Source organism: Vanacampus margaritifer, chromosome 17 (assembly GCF_051991255.1).
Source record: "Vanacampus margaritifer isolate UIUO_Vmar chromosome 17, RoL_Vmar_1.0, whole genome shotgun sequence".
NCBI lineage: Eukaryota > Metazoa > Chordata > Actinopteri > Syngnathiformes > Syngnathidae > Vanacampus > Vanacampus margaritifer.
The window spans coordinates 8,268,424-8,283,708 of NC_135448.1; the positions used below are offsets into that span (position 1 = coordinate 8,268,424).

General features: G+C 35.7%; 1 protein-coding gene across 1 annotated transcript in view; it reads left to right on the top strand.

The window, feature by feature from the left end:
* Window positions 1-15,285, top strand: part of ext1c (exostoses (multiple) 1c) — an 80,453-nt gene that overhangs the window by 64,463 nt on the left and 705 nt on the right. Inside the window, exons 5-11 of the mRNA XM_077548663.1 lie at window positions 8,127-8,246; window positions 9,668-9,800; window positions 9,904-10,022; window positions 11,320-11,415; window positions 11,734-11,820; window positions 11,893-12,053; window positions 13,938-14,109. Coding sequence (XP_077404789.1) covers window positions 8,127-8,246; window positions 9,668-9,800; window positions 9,904-10,022; window positions 11,320-11,415; window positions 11,734-11,820; window positions 11,893-12,053; window positions 13,938-14,109 — 888 coding nt within the window. The remainder of the gene's footprint in view (window positions 1-8,126; window positions 8,247-9,667; window positions 9,801-9,903; window positions 10,023-11,319; window positions 11,416-11,733; window positions 11,821-11,892; window positions 12,054-13,937; window positions 14,110-15,285) is intronic.

Here is a 15,285-nt window from a genome sequence, read left to right on the forward strand (position 1 = left end):
AAAAAATTAATTTTGTTGTACATTTAAAAATGTGTGATTAATTGTGAGTTAACTATTAACTAAGTCATGCGATTAATTTCGATGAAAATTTTTATTTTATTTATTTATTTATTTTTTTTATTTTTTTTTTTAAGAGCTCAGTATTGTTCATTCGATTTGACATCATCATTGCTCTCCTTTTTTTTTTTTTTAAAAACAACAAATCAATTAAAAATTTTTTTTTTTTTTTTTTTTTTAAAATACATATACATATATATATACATATACACACATATATATATATATATATATATATATATATATATATATATATATATATATATATATACTTTTTTTTTGTATGTGGGTGAGTGTGTGTATGTGCGTGTGTGTGTGCGTGCGTGCGTGCGAGCGTGTGTGTATTCATCAGTTCACCTAAAGCCCATTAAAAAAAATCCCATACTAATAATATAATATAATAATAAATTGCCAAATGCAGAAACATCAATGTAAGTTATCACAATGTAGTGGCTCTCGCTAACTGACAGAATTAAGTAACCGGAATTAGGTTAAAAAATTCTATATACGTAGACCATGTTTCTATAAATTTTGATATTTGGTTTTTATTTGAGGCAGATATTTTTTCCATTAAAATGTGATTTATGAGGAGGTTAGACCATTGGTCGATATTCAGAGTTTGTTTATTTTTCCAGTTAACAAGAATTGTTTTTTTAGCGATAGTAAGGGCTACAAGTGTAGATTGAAATTGTTTATGTGGTAAATCAGTTGTTGTTAGGTCACCTAGCAAACACAAGTTTGGAGATAAAGGTATCCTACAGTCCAAAATAGCGGAAAGTTTTTCTAAGACTTTAGTCCAGAAATACATAACCGGAGTACATAACCATAAAGCATGAACATAAGTGTCTGTAGTGTTTTGTAAGCATTGGAGACAAATGTCGGAGTCTGAGAGTCCCATTTTCTTCATCATATATTGAGTAATGTATGTTCTGTGAATAATTTTATATTGGATAAGTTGTAAATTTGTGTGTTTTGTCATTTTAAATGCGTTTTCACAAACTTGAATCCAAAAGTCAGGTTCCGGTGCTATAGACAAGTCTGTCTCCCATTTCGAGATGGGTAAAGACATTTTATCAGTATATGAAAGTAACTTATATATTTTTGAAAGTTTTTTTGTTGTTGTCGGAGAAAGCTTGTTAATATCTTTAGCTAAAACAGGCGGTTGGAGCGTACCCCGAAGTGTTGGAATTTTTTTCTTTATCATATTTTTAACTTGTAGATAATGTAAAAAATTTCCGTTTTTTATATTGTATTTTTGGAGCAAGGATGTATATGATATAAACATATTATCTGAGAAGAGATGGTGGAGATGTGTAATTCCTTTCTGCTCCCACACAGCTAAATGAAACGGTTGGTTGTTAAGTTGAAAGTCGGGGTTATGCCATAGGGGAGAAAGTCCACAGGGCTCCACTTGGGCTTTTGTCAATTCTAGTGCCTTCCACCAGGCAGTCACGGTGGCGGAAATCATTGGGTTTTTAAAACAATTATGGCGCTTAATCGATGTTGTAATAAAGAGTAAATCTCGAAGTCTGAGGTTATTACAATCCTTCTGTTCTAGTTCCAACCAACAGTTAGTGTCTCTGTTGGGTTGTGCCCATAGAACGATATATTGTAGCTGGTTAGCTATATAGTAGTACATAAAATTTGGTGCCTCTAGACCACCTTTGGATTTGCTTTTCTGAAGAGTAGATAGACTAATCTTTGCTTTTTTTTTATTCCAGTAAAATTTTGTTACGGCTGAGTCCAACAACTGGAACCATTTAGCCGTAGGTTTAAATGGAATCATTGAGAAAAAATAGTTTATTTTAGGTAAAACTTTCATTTTAATGGTGGCTATTCGTCCTATTAGAGAAATAGGAAGATTATTCCAGCGCTCCAAGTCACTATAAATGTTATCCAGAAGTGGAGAAAAGTTTAAATGAATTAAATCAGTTAATTTAGGTGAGATTTTTATGCCTAAGTATTTTAAATTACCTATAGGAAATGAGTAGTGTGGGTCCTGGCTTGCAGGGTTCCATGAATTTTCTGTAATAGGTAGAAGTGTTGATTTTGTCCAGTTAATAGAATAATCTGATAACTGTGAGAATTTAGTTATTAAATTAAAGACTTCCCCTAGCGAAGTAGCCGGCTTTTCTAAATAAAGTAAGATGTCATCGGCATATAGATTAATTTTATGTTCTGTTACCCCAGAGTGAATTCCTTGAATCCTTCTTTCCTGGCGTATGGCTAATGCAAGTGGCTCAATAAATATTGCAAATAATAAAGGGGATAGTGGGCATCCCTGTCTTGTGCCTCTCTGTAAATTAAAGCTCTGAGATATAATCCCATTAGTAGTAACTGTAGCTTTTGGGGAATCATATAATACTGATACCCAGTGGATAAATGATTTCCCAAAGCCAAATTTATTTAAAACAGCAAAGAGGAAGGACCAGTTAACTTTGTCGAAAGCTTTTTCTGCATCCAATGATATAATAACTGCCTTTTTATCATGCCGCTGTGACATGCTAATAAGGTTAAAGAGTCTCCTAATATTATTAGTAGAGTGCCGATCTTTAATAAAGCCTGTTTGGTCGCTATGAATAATTGTCGAGATTACTGTTTCTAGTCTAGATGTGAAAGCCTTAGTGATAATTTTAATATCAGTATTAATTAGTGAAATCGGACGGTAACTTGATGGAAGGGTGGGGTCTTTTTCTGGCTTTAATAAAAGTTTAATTGCTGCTGTATTCATGTGTGGGCGTATGTAACCCTTAGTTTTAATTTCTGTTACTACTCTTAAGAATAGTGGAGCAAGCATTAACCAGAAGTGCTTAAAAAATATAGCCGGATAACCATCCGGGCCAGGTGCTTTGCCATTAGGCATACTATCTAGAGCACTGTACAACTCGTTTATAGTAAGTGGCGCATCTAACATGTCTTTATATTCAGTAGTTAACTGAGGCATATTTAAGCTACTGAGGAATGCCTCAATATGCTCAGGGTTAGGCTTGTTAGTTTCTAAGTATAGGTTACGATAATAGTTATAAAAAATGTGATTAATTTCTTCTGGTGATTGTGTGCATTCACCAGTTGTCCCTTTAATCGCCGTTATAAGAGACTTTTCCCGATTGCGTTGAAGTTGGTTTGCAAGAAATTTACCTGATTTGTTATTATATTCAAAGTTGTTATATCTCAATTGTTGTATTATAAATTCTGTCTTTTTAGTTAGCATATCGTCTAACTGTATTTTTGTATTTTGTAAGTCAGTCCATATTTGGTTATTTGGGTTTATTGCGTACTCATCCGTCAGTTGTTTAATTTTATCTTCCAAGTCTTTTTCAGATTTTTGATCCTGTTTCTTTTTATAAGATGAATATGATATAATTTTACCTCTAATTACTGCTTTCCCAGTTTCCCAGAGAAGAGATGGCGATAGGTCTGGAGAGTCATTTATTTCCAAAAAGTCTGCCCATTCTTTTCTTATAATTTTGTCAAACTCTGCGTCGTTTAGCAGTGAGATGTTAAACCGCCATGTCGGTGGTGGTTTAAAGGTATAATCAACTTGTAGGGAAAGGGAGACTGGTGCATGGTCGCTAATAATAATAGGATGTATTTTTGTAACAGTTTTATCAGCAATAGAGTTATTTGTAAGAAAATAATCAATTCTTGAAAAAGACCGGTGCACAGCGGAAAAGAAGGTAAATTCCTTCTTATTTGGGTTTTTAAGTCTCCAGCTGTCGACGAGGCCAAAGTCATCCATATATTCCCCTATTACTTTAGTAGATTGTAATCGTCTACATGTTGTATTATTAGAACGGTCAACTAATGGATTTAAGACTGTGTTAAAGTCTCCTCCAATAATAATAGTAGAGTTCGCTGCTAAATCAAACAGCTGAGAGAAAAATTCATGGAAAAAGGCCGGATCATCATTATTAGGGGCATATAAATTACCAAGTGTATATATTTTATTAAATATAGTCACCTGAATAATAATGTATCGGCCCTCTGGGTCTATTATTGTATTATTTAAAGTAAAGAGTAAATTCTTATGTATGAGTATACAGACTCCTCTTTGTCTACTATTATAAGGGGCAGAGTACGCTTGGCTAAAATTCTTATCAATAAGTAATTTTTCTTCAGATTTTTGTAGGTGGGTTTCTTGTAGGAGGCAAATATCTGCTTTTAATTTTAAGAGATGGTCTAAAGTTTTTATTCTTTTTGCTTCTGAGCGAGCGCCACAAACATTCCAGGAAACCAGAACTAATTTATGCATACAAACAATATAGACTCAGTCCTGTGTATATATCTGCATAGGCCATTTGTCAGTATTAGTATGTTATAGGATAGAATCAAGGTGGTTAGGTGGTTTATGTAATTTGTGTAAAATATGAGGTAACGAGTAAGTAAATATAACAGTGAAAAAACAGGTAGGGAGGTAAAAGTAAAGGAAGTTAACGGGGGATTAAACATAAAAATACACCAATAACTGGTAACCTAAGCGAGATTTTTGTTTAAATATACTTTAGATATAGTTATGTATTTAATAATATATTTATAATATCGCCTAAACATAATGAGTATTCATATTTAAGGTTTTATAACCACATATACAGTATATGTATACATCTAATGATCAAACAAAGTTTAGTTCCACCAATGCCATTTAGAACAGCCAGGGAGTGGAGTTGGGGTTCCGGAATAGTTGGCCATCGATGTATAGTTTATCGACGACCATCGCAGTCCGTTTACCCTCCTGCCTATTTTGTTTCATTATAGGAAACAGTACCTTTCGCCGCTCATTAATCTCTCTCGGGAATTGGTCGTTCATTCCAAATGAGGTCCCTTTAAGCTCCCGTCCTTTACTTTTAACAAATTCTTTCTGTTTAAAATGCTCAAACTTGGCGATAATAGGACGGGGTCTGTTGCCCCTAGGGGCTCCAAGCCGATGTACCCGGTGAAAAGAGATGTTATTTACCGACTCCTGAGGAATTTTTAACGACGTCGTCATAAATTTTTTTATCTCAACCTCTGGATTGTCAGAGGTATTCTCGGATATTCCTGAGAATATTAAATTCTCCCGCATGCTACGGGATTGAATATCCAGAACAGTTTCTTTTAGCGTTTTATTTTCCTTTTTAACGGTTTCTAACTCGGCTGAAACAGTCACGAGTGTAGAGTGTAACTCGGCATTGTCTCGTTGGAGCTCACTTACTTGTTGGCTGAAGAATTCCATACTTACTTTCAATTCTTTGACGTCCTCGCTGATTAGGGAGAGGACCTCAAATTTTTTATTTATGGACTCCAGCATACTGACCGAAACCTCCGTAGTGGCTAGGTTCTCCGTGTCCGTCGCTGAATCATTTTTCCTCTTTTTCGAAGGTTTTCTCGACAGTTTCTCGACGGAAGGATTCTCCATCGCGCAGCTGTAAAAATATGCGTCGATGAAGCGTTCGAGGTCCTCCACGTTGGGTGGTATTCCAAATCTGTCGGATGAAAAAGAGAGGGGGAAAAAAAAGAAAGGCAAGATATATGATGGTTAAATTTGGATTAGTTTAGTATAATAGAGCTAATTCTATCTTAGCAGCAGGGCGCCGCCATGTTGGGGTTTCCCGGTCTCGCTGTAGGTCTCGCGATAGTCACAGCATCTCGCGCATGCGTCCAAACACCTTCCTTCTGTATGATGAAAAATTGTAATCGCCTGACACCTCTACTAACAAGATGAAACAATGCACACAGTTTTGCTAACAGGATGTTCCACATGGCAAACGGTACTAAAAGTAGTGTGTTGTAAGAGGGATATAAAATATAAAGATCATAAATAAGTCGGTTATTTACAGTAGGGACGTGAATTCTGCTTTAAGCAAAGAATGAAAGATGCTACTTTGTTTGAAAAAGTGTTTGGTATGTCCTCCGAGTTGAGAATGAATTTGTTCCAATTTTGTAAATGTAATTCATAACTAACCAGAATTTTAAACCTTGCTCCAGGGCTGACCTTGCAGACGGGTGTAATTTGCCTTTAGGCTACTGATGAATACATAGCAGCTAACATGGCATGATTAGGAACTGCAAAAATGTAGGAATCCTATGAAGTTGACTTTACATCCAAGAAACGTATAGATCTGCTTTGTATAGCCAAGCAGTTTTACAAGGTCTGCCTTTCCCGTTCTCAAATGGTGTAGCCGCTGTGTGATAACTTTAGAGGTCCTAATCCATCTCTGACTCAAAAGCTTGCCCCTTGTGACACACATAAACAGAATGAACAAACAAAGCCGGTGCCCGCTCAACACGAGACATTTTCTCCTGTGGCTTGGACGTTTTCCAAGTTGTGGACATGAAATGGAGCTCTGCGCATGAACCCAAACAAGACCAGAGCTGTATGATGAGAGGAGACACGCTTAATTGGGTTCCAAAATACAGCACATGAAGAGCCTGACCTCATCAGTGGCATTGCGCATCATCCTATGAACACAACAATATTGATGCTGACATTGTGATCCAAAGCGAATGCAGAGTTTCTGAACCCCACCAGTTTCCAATGCGCAAATTTACTTTGGGTGTACGTTTTTTGGGGCGTTTTTGGTCAAAATGACAAGAATGATGAGGTTAATAACAAGAGATGAGGATGTGATGGTAATGTACCTCATTCATTTAGTTATTTTTAACTGCAGCCTCTGTGTAAAGCTCGTTCATGTCGCCACTCAACCCCTGCCCCCTCAAGAAACTGTGATCTGTTCGGGGCATAGTCTTTGTTAAAAAGTCAGGGCTCTTTGTACTCATCTGGGCATTAGCGGCGCATGTATGATGTAGAAAAAGGTGTGATATTACCTTTTTGAACTGCACAATGCACCTTTAATGTGATTCGTAATGTGCACACAAATAGAAAAATGAAGTCTTCTTTTCCTTTTGGCTTTTCCCTTCAGGGGTCGCCACAGCGAATCAGTTGCCTCCTTCTAACCCTGTCCTCTGCATCCTACTGTCAATAAAATAACTGTAACCACTGTTTCTTTTACTCGCCTCATTCTTTTGTTAAGGCTCGAGACCTTTTGGAATTCTTTAATGCTGTTTGGGTCAGAGTTTTAGCAGTTTTAATTTTTTCATTGTAGTTTTTTTTTTTTTAATGTTTGTCTTTTGTTTCAAATAATATCAGAGGTGGCAAATCTAAGTCCAGAAAGTAAAACCCCTGCCAAAGTTTGGTTTTAGCCCCTGGTGGTAGCTAGCTACTGCTAGGGAACTAGCTAGCTAGCTTCAGGGGCTAAAGCCAAACTGTGACAGGGTTTTTACTTTCTGGACCTGGATTTGCCACCTCTGAATAGTATTAAATCATTTTTAGAGCAAGTTAGTTAGTTTATATTTTTTGGAAAATGCTTTGTTATAGTTGAGGGTTTTTTTAGGTTTAGAATATTAGTTTTTTGAAATAGTAAACAACTGTAAATGGCTGTTTGACTTTCCTCCTTCTGTACAAAAGTAAAGCAATACAGAAATAAATCAATTTAAAATCGAAAACTGTTAGCTTTATAAATGTAAGATGTATTCTAGTTAGTTTTCGTTTTTTATTTTTTTTATCATTTTAGTTTTTATTTTAATTCACTAAAAAAAATTATTTATTCTTATTTTTTACAATAATAGGTTGTATGTGCCCCCACTGGTCTAAACACAGCATTGTGAATAATATTGTGATTGTGGAATATGAATTAAGTAGCAAAATCCACCCGTTTTATCCATCTCAGGGGGCGGCCATTTTGCCACTTGCTGTTGACTGAAAATTACATAACAGTTGCTCAGGTAACGAACAATCACGGCTCACCTGTTTTTTGAAGCTGAGCCGTGATTGGTTGTTACCTGAGCAACTGTGTTGTCATTTTCAGTCAAGAGCAAGTGCCAAAATGGCCGCCCTGTGAGATTGAAAAAACGGGTGGATTTTGCTGCTTAACTCATATCAATGAATGCTGTGTTTCAATTAGCGAGGCTGCATAGAATGTATTATTGTAAAGAAAACTTGTGGGTTAACTTCTTCTTTAACTATAATAACCTTGTTTGTGGTAAGAGTTATTTTTGGGTGATTTCTCATTAGTCAAATGATTTTTCTTTAGGTGCCGTCCACGGTGAGAGCTGTCGGAAACGAGCGAGTTTTGACTCTCAGACAGCGAACGCAGATGTTGTGGGAAGCCTACTTCTCTTCTGTGGACAAGATAGTCCTCACCACACTGGAGGTAAATGCTTCCTTTGACAATCAAAACAATGGGAAATGATACAATGACAATAAATAGAGAGCATGAACTTTGACCCTTAATGCTGTATGAACAATACCTTTTTTGTTTTTTAACTTATTGGGGCTGCTCTGTAGCAAGCCGAAAAATGAAAATATTTTATCTTGTGACGAGTCCGCCTCCCAGCTAGCATACAATTTTGTACACAAAACCTCTCTTCTGTTTACTGCCCGTGTGCTGCTATGATTGCATCTTTTAGAAGGGCTTTTTCTGGGAGAGATTTCCATTTGAATCAAACGACCCTCTGTTATGATTATAGAGTTGGATTCCGATCAGTGCTCCCAATTCCAGCGTTCCTTTGACAGTTTTACTTTGTTCCTGCTTTCTTAGGCGCGGGGCGCATTTTCAAAGCACACACCTGAGATGCCTGCAGTCTCAAAGCCCCCTTTAATGTATACGTTATCATTATGCTGCAAATATCAGTCAGAACATGTCCGATCCCGCCTCACTCTCACTTTAATCATCCAGTAGATCCCGTATCCTAAATTTGTGTTATACCCTGGACAGCACATTTGTTATTTTTGTTTTAGCACAGTCAAGTAAAAACCCTGCCACCGTTTGTCACAGGATAATAGCTATCTAGCTAGCTTCCTAGCAGGTAAACGAGCACCATGGGAGCTAGCTAGGGAGCTAGCTAGCTAGCTAGCACCTGGGGCTAAAGCCAAACGAGTTTTTACTTTTCTTTTTATACTACCCTGGACAGGACATTTGTTATTTTTGTTTTAGCACAGACATTATACAGTAGTGGCAAATCCAGGTCCAGAAAGTAAAAACTAGCTAGCTTCTTAGCAGGTAAATGAGCAGCACCATGGGAGCTAGCTAGGGAGCTACCTGGGACTAAAGCCAAACTGTGTCCGTTTTTTTTTTTTTTTTACTTTCTGGACGTGGATCTGCCACCTCTGCGGACAGAAAACACACAAAGATTTTTTTCCCCAGTGAAATTCGGAAAGACCACACAGTGAGGCACACGTTCCCTTTGCACTTCCATGTTTATAAAATCAAAGTCTGGCCGCTCCTAGTGTGTTTGCTGCTGGGGATTTATGCTTGAGATAATAAAGGAAAGGTTCTGGAGGTTGGTGATAAGCTGCTTATATACATACAGCAAGCTGAGGGGGGGACCTCTCCCCATGGGAGACAGCTGTGCAGTCAGCCTGAGGTCAGTGAAGCACAGGGCAACAGCGGGATGCCACTGTCGCCGCCTCAGGGGCCCCCCCTGTTGGTGTAAATGAGAAGTACACCATGGGGAATGGCTCAGATGGCTGCTGTTGCTGCATAGACACAATAAAAAAATGTGAAAATTAAAATTGGTGGAATGATCTTTTTGATCCTATTTTGATCCTATTTTTTTTATTTTTCCTCTCCAGATCATTAAGGATCGTGTGTTTTCTCACATATCAAGGAACAAATACATGTGGAACTCCCTGCCGGGAGGTCTACTTGTCCTGCCAGAATATTCCACTCACCTTGCACATTTTCCTTTCTACTACCTGGGGTTAGGTAAACAACACTTTTTGTGTAATTTCTGTATCATAACTGAGATGATAAACAAGAGAAATCTTCCGTCCTTGTGTACAAATAAAATGTGTTTATCTCGCTGAAGGCATCAGCCCGAATCAAGAGTTCACTGCTATCATCCATGCTGTCTCTCCGTTGGTGTCCCAGTCTCAACCCATCATGAAGTTGCTTCAGGTGGTCTCCAAGTCAAAGTACTGCTCACAAGTAGGTAGACTTACGTACGTATAGATTAGGTGTGTAACAAAAACTGGTTTGAACCGGAAAGTCTTTTATTTAATTATTATTATTATTAAAACGTGAATGCAATCCAACAGAATCATTTTGAAATATATTGAGATACGTTTTGAATCATCTTTTATTGGAGAGATATATCCATGGCACATTAACAATACTGACAAGTTCATTCTAATGTATGTAAAAATGTTTCGCACCCCACGTATTGAAAACCGTATCAAGTTGCCTTTTGTGGAGCGATGCACACCCCTAATATATATACACCCAAAGTCAACTGAGATCGGCTCCTGGTCACTATAATAAGGATAAGCAGAATAGAAAATGCAGTTGTCTACTGTTAAATAAAAACTCTCGTAGAATTTCCTGATATGATATAATAATACTGACAAGCTGTGTATGTACTTAGCATGTGCATTTTCACTCTGCAGATAACAGGGAAGAAATGAGAAATGAATATGAAATTCTTCAAGACAAAATTACGCTTTTAATCTACCTCCTTTCTTTTTTTTTTAGAGCAGGTTTGTTAGTTTTATCCCTTTTTTCCCTTCAAAAATACATTTTAGATTTTATTAGTTTTAGTATTATTTTTAGTTTTTTTGTAAATAACATTTAAAAATAGATAAATATTTTTTACGCATAAAAATTAAAGGTCCCTGTGTATTGTGAGGTAAAGTAAAATTCTACAATTCTCAAACTGTTAGACCTTCCTTCTTCTGTACAGCAAATACATTTAAAATGAACTCTAAACATTAATGTATAATAATGAAATGACAAAAACGAAAACAAAGTTCATTTTAGCAATAATCGTAGCTATTCACTTGCACTGTTCATCTCAATCTTTTTTCCCCAGCATTTTTGTTTTCATTTTATTTCATTAAAAAAAAAAAATTCTTCCCGATTTTAGTTTTACTCATTTCATTCGTTTTCATTAATCATAATAACCTTTGGTCCTGGACCACCAAAGCTGTGAGAGGAGAAAATAAAAATAATTCCCGTAAAAGCTATCATTTGACTTCTTAATATTGTATTTCATTGTATTATCAGATTTTAAAAAAAATAATGCATTACATTATATGAGCTTCGTATGAGAAAAAAATTATTATAGGATGCAATAAAATGTAAATTACTCATAAAATTGTATTTCATATTTTTTAAAACACTGCATTAGCATGTTTATTGTTGTTTGCTGAGTAAGCAATAAAGTCTTGTCTTTGTCATCCGCTGTGTCTGATTTTGATCAACTGAAATGGTCTCTCTGCTGCGCCAGATCATCATCCTGTGGAACAGCGAGAAAGCGCCACCCAGTCGCAGCAAATGGCCTCCCATGCCAGTCCCCCTCACTGTGACGGACGGCAAGAGGAAGGTCAGTGTCGCTTCCACTGCCGTCATGTCTGAGTGACACACTGGAAGTCACTTGGACTGTTTATCTCCATTTTTTTTTGCCATCCTTCATTTTGACATCATCTATCTTCATATCCACATCTTTATCTGACATCTCCATCAACCCAAGTGGCATTCATTTCCATTCATGTCAGTCATTCTGTTTTTATAGCCGCCCTGGCAAAAGCTCATTTATTGTAACGAGATCATCTCTGACTCATTCTCCTAATCTCACAAAGCACACGCCAAATAAAAAGTAGCTTGCGGCTCTGTAAGATTTACTGCTGTATTGCTCTCGCAGACCACCAGTCGGTTCCTGCCTCACGTTGCCATAGAAACCGACGCAGTGTTGAGTCTGGATGAGGACACGGTCCTGTTGACGAGTGAGGTGCGTGCTCACCTGGCAGGATTTGCTGCACCAGTAAATGAGTAGTGTTCTAAAGCGTCCATGTACTTGTAGGTGAACTTTGCCTTCCTGGTTTGGCGGAGTTTCCCTGATCGGATTGTGGGGTATCCTCCTCGGAGTCATTTTTGGGATCCCCTAAAGCACGCCTGGGGCTACACCTCCAAATGGACCAATGATTATTCCATAGTGCTGACTGGGGCTGCCTTCTACCACAGGTAAAACATATCAAACATAATACAGTGGAATCTCACAGCCACTACTGGCCAATAAAAACACATGAAACCAAATTGGAGTTTAACTACTCACTGTTGGTGGTACATGGACTCCATCTAGTGGTATGTGAAAGAATCACTGTAATTGATTGTTATTTGTTAAAAATGCAATCAAACTCTGCATTATTGTGTGTGTGTGTGTATATATATATATATATATATATATATATATATATATATATATATATATATATATATATTTATTATTATTATTATTAGTATTAGTATTTTTATTTTTATTTTTTTTAATTTTTTTTATCCAGAACAGTAAGTGTATTTGTTCAGTACTGTTCAGTTGTATTTAAATTTTAAGTATAATAATTTGCATCCAAACTTAAAATATGTAAAAAATAATAATAATAATAATAACAATAACGTTTTTTTTAGACATTTTAATTAAATAATTATTTAACACTGTAAAAACGGTTGGGTAAAAAACACAATTATGGGTGATAAAGGGACTGACCGCTACTTGGGTCATTTAATTATTATTTTTGTAATGTATTTTTTTTATTTTTTTATTTTTTGCGCAAAACAACCCAACAAATTGGATAGTGTTGTACAAAAAAAAAAACTAAAGAAAGAAATCAGTTGAAAACAGTTATGTAACCCAATTAATTATGGTCAATTTGACCCATTTTTTTCTTTTTTTCTTTTGTGCACAAAACAACAACAACAACAAAACAAAGTGTACTGCTTTGTACCAAAAAAAAAGAAAGAAAGAACTTGGGTCAAATTTGAAAACAGTTTGGACAAAAATAACCCAGATGGGTAAAAACACAAAACAATAATCAGTCAAAAAAAATAAGCCAAATTGAAAACAGTTGGGTCAAAAATAAAACAGTTATGGGTCATAAAGGGACTGACCGCTACTTGGGTCAATTTGACCCAACTATTACTTTTTGTATAGAACAAAACAACCCAACAAATTGGATTGCTTTGTACAAAAAAAGAAAGAAAAAAAAATTGGGTCAAATTATGGGTCTTAAAAGGAATGGACTTCTACTTGGGTCATTTGACCCAACTTTTGCTTTTTTTTTCTTCCATAAAACAACCCAACAAATTGTATTGTTTTGTACAAAAAAATGGGTCAAATCGAAAACAGTTGAGTCAAAAATAACCCAATTATAAGTTTTAAAAATAAAAGGTCAAATTGAAAGCAGTTGGGTCAAAAGTAAACCGATTATGGGTCAAAAAGAGGCCGACCAATACTTGGGGACCAACATCTGTCGGTCTCTTTTTGACCCATAATTGGGTTACTTATGACCCACCTATTTTTAATCTTTATGTACCTTTCCTATAGACCAACTTTCAGTTCAGTAAATGTTACATTTTTGATTTCCCAGCTATCTTGCTGTGGTGGCATCATACACAAACACAGATGCAATGTTATCACATACAAAAGTTGGTATTATGGCACAAACAACAAATTCTAAATACTTTTTTCAAAATATCACCGGGAGAACAAACATGTTTTCTGAAAATTTTCCACATTTCATTTCTCCATCTAACAAGCAAGCAGTCTTGTCATATTTTTTTTTTTTGGTATAATAACTTGTATCTACAATTTCAAGCACTTTAAAGCACTTTATCCAAAATGCAGGCACTTTGTAGACCTTGAAAACACATCAGAAAAGAATATTTCATGTGTTTGCGCCTGTGGGAAGCACTAACCGGTATTTCTGTTATTGCCATGACAACCATTGAGCGCCAAATTTTCAATATTGTGTGCCATTCTTATGTAAATGTTCCATAATGACATTATTTATGATTCAGTCAAACCTTTATTGGTCTCCTCTTAATTCTGAAATATTGCCATGCGCACAGGTACTACCACCACCTGTTCTCGCACTACCTTCCGCAATCTTTGAGAACGCTGGTGGATCACACGTCCAACTGTGAGGACATTCTGATGAACTTCCTGGTTTCCGCTGTCACCCACCTGCCGCCCATCAAAGTGGCTCAAAGGAAGCAATACAAGGAGTTGCCTAGCCCACAGGTACTAAGTACTCACGGATTTATTATTGGTGCACACTTGAAAATATAAAGATAAATACTCAAATATATTATAGTTGACATGGGGCAAATTTGACCCGAGACAGTGTAGTGTATACAAACCACTAAATCCATTTGAATGTGTTAGTAATTGTACTTTTGCAAATAAATAAATAAGAATAAGAAATGTCTAATTTTAGCATCATGGTAAATGTAGTGCACTTACAGCACTTTATCTACACCATATATTGTCTGAGGTGCTTTACCAAGCCTTATATTCACTTTTTTTTTTTTTAAACATCGGACAAGTGTCCACATGCGGCCGACGCGCTAACACAGCTGCGTCAACTTAAAGAAATGATTAGCTTTTTAGTTTAAAATAACTTACTTTAACCTCAAGGATCCCTCATTGTAACACTGGCCAATGGCAGAAGTTCCGCTTTTTCACTTTTGGTAAAGTTTTATGGTAAATCCATCCGTGCCATGTTTGTCATAGTAGCTAGTTAGCGTTAAGCTAACCCCTGAGAGATGGAGGGCCAAAACTGACAAAATTTTAAATAATTAAATTAATAAAATAAGAATAAATTAATTAATGTGAAAATAAAAATGGATATAAACAATATCATTCAAAAATTAAATACAAAAAAATATATATAAATGAAAATAAAAACAACTTTATTTATATATATATATATATATATATATATATATATATATATATATATATATATATATATATATATATATACACACACGCTTAGGACCGCTCCCCTCATTTGAAAAACATTTTGTCCTGAAGGAGCGTGTGCAGCGTGAAATAAATGTGAGAGCAGAGCATTTGTATTTATTGATATTTAATTATATTTATTATTATTTTTTAATCTCGTTTTTTTTTTACTTTTATTTATTTATTTATTTATTGATAGCCTTTTTTTGTCGCTTTTATTTCCATTAGTATTCATTTTTGGGGATTTAATTTTTGAATTAACTATATTTTTTATATGCATTTTTTATTTTTTATTTCACTTTTATTTTTTTTTAATTTTATTTTTTAATTCTGGCAGTTTTGGTCCTCCATTCTGTGAGGGTTTGTCTCTTCAGTCCAGCTTTTAAATCTGTAAACCCCCTTCATGCTAGGGCGTCGTCAGATGCTAACAGCGAAGTAACAACAAGGGCGTTG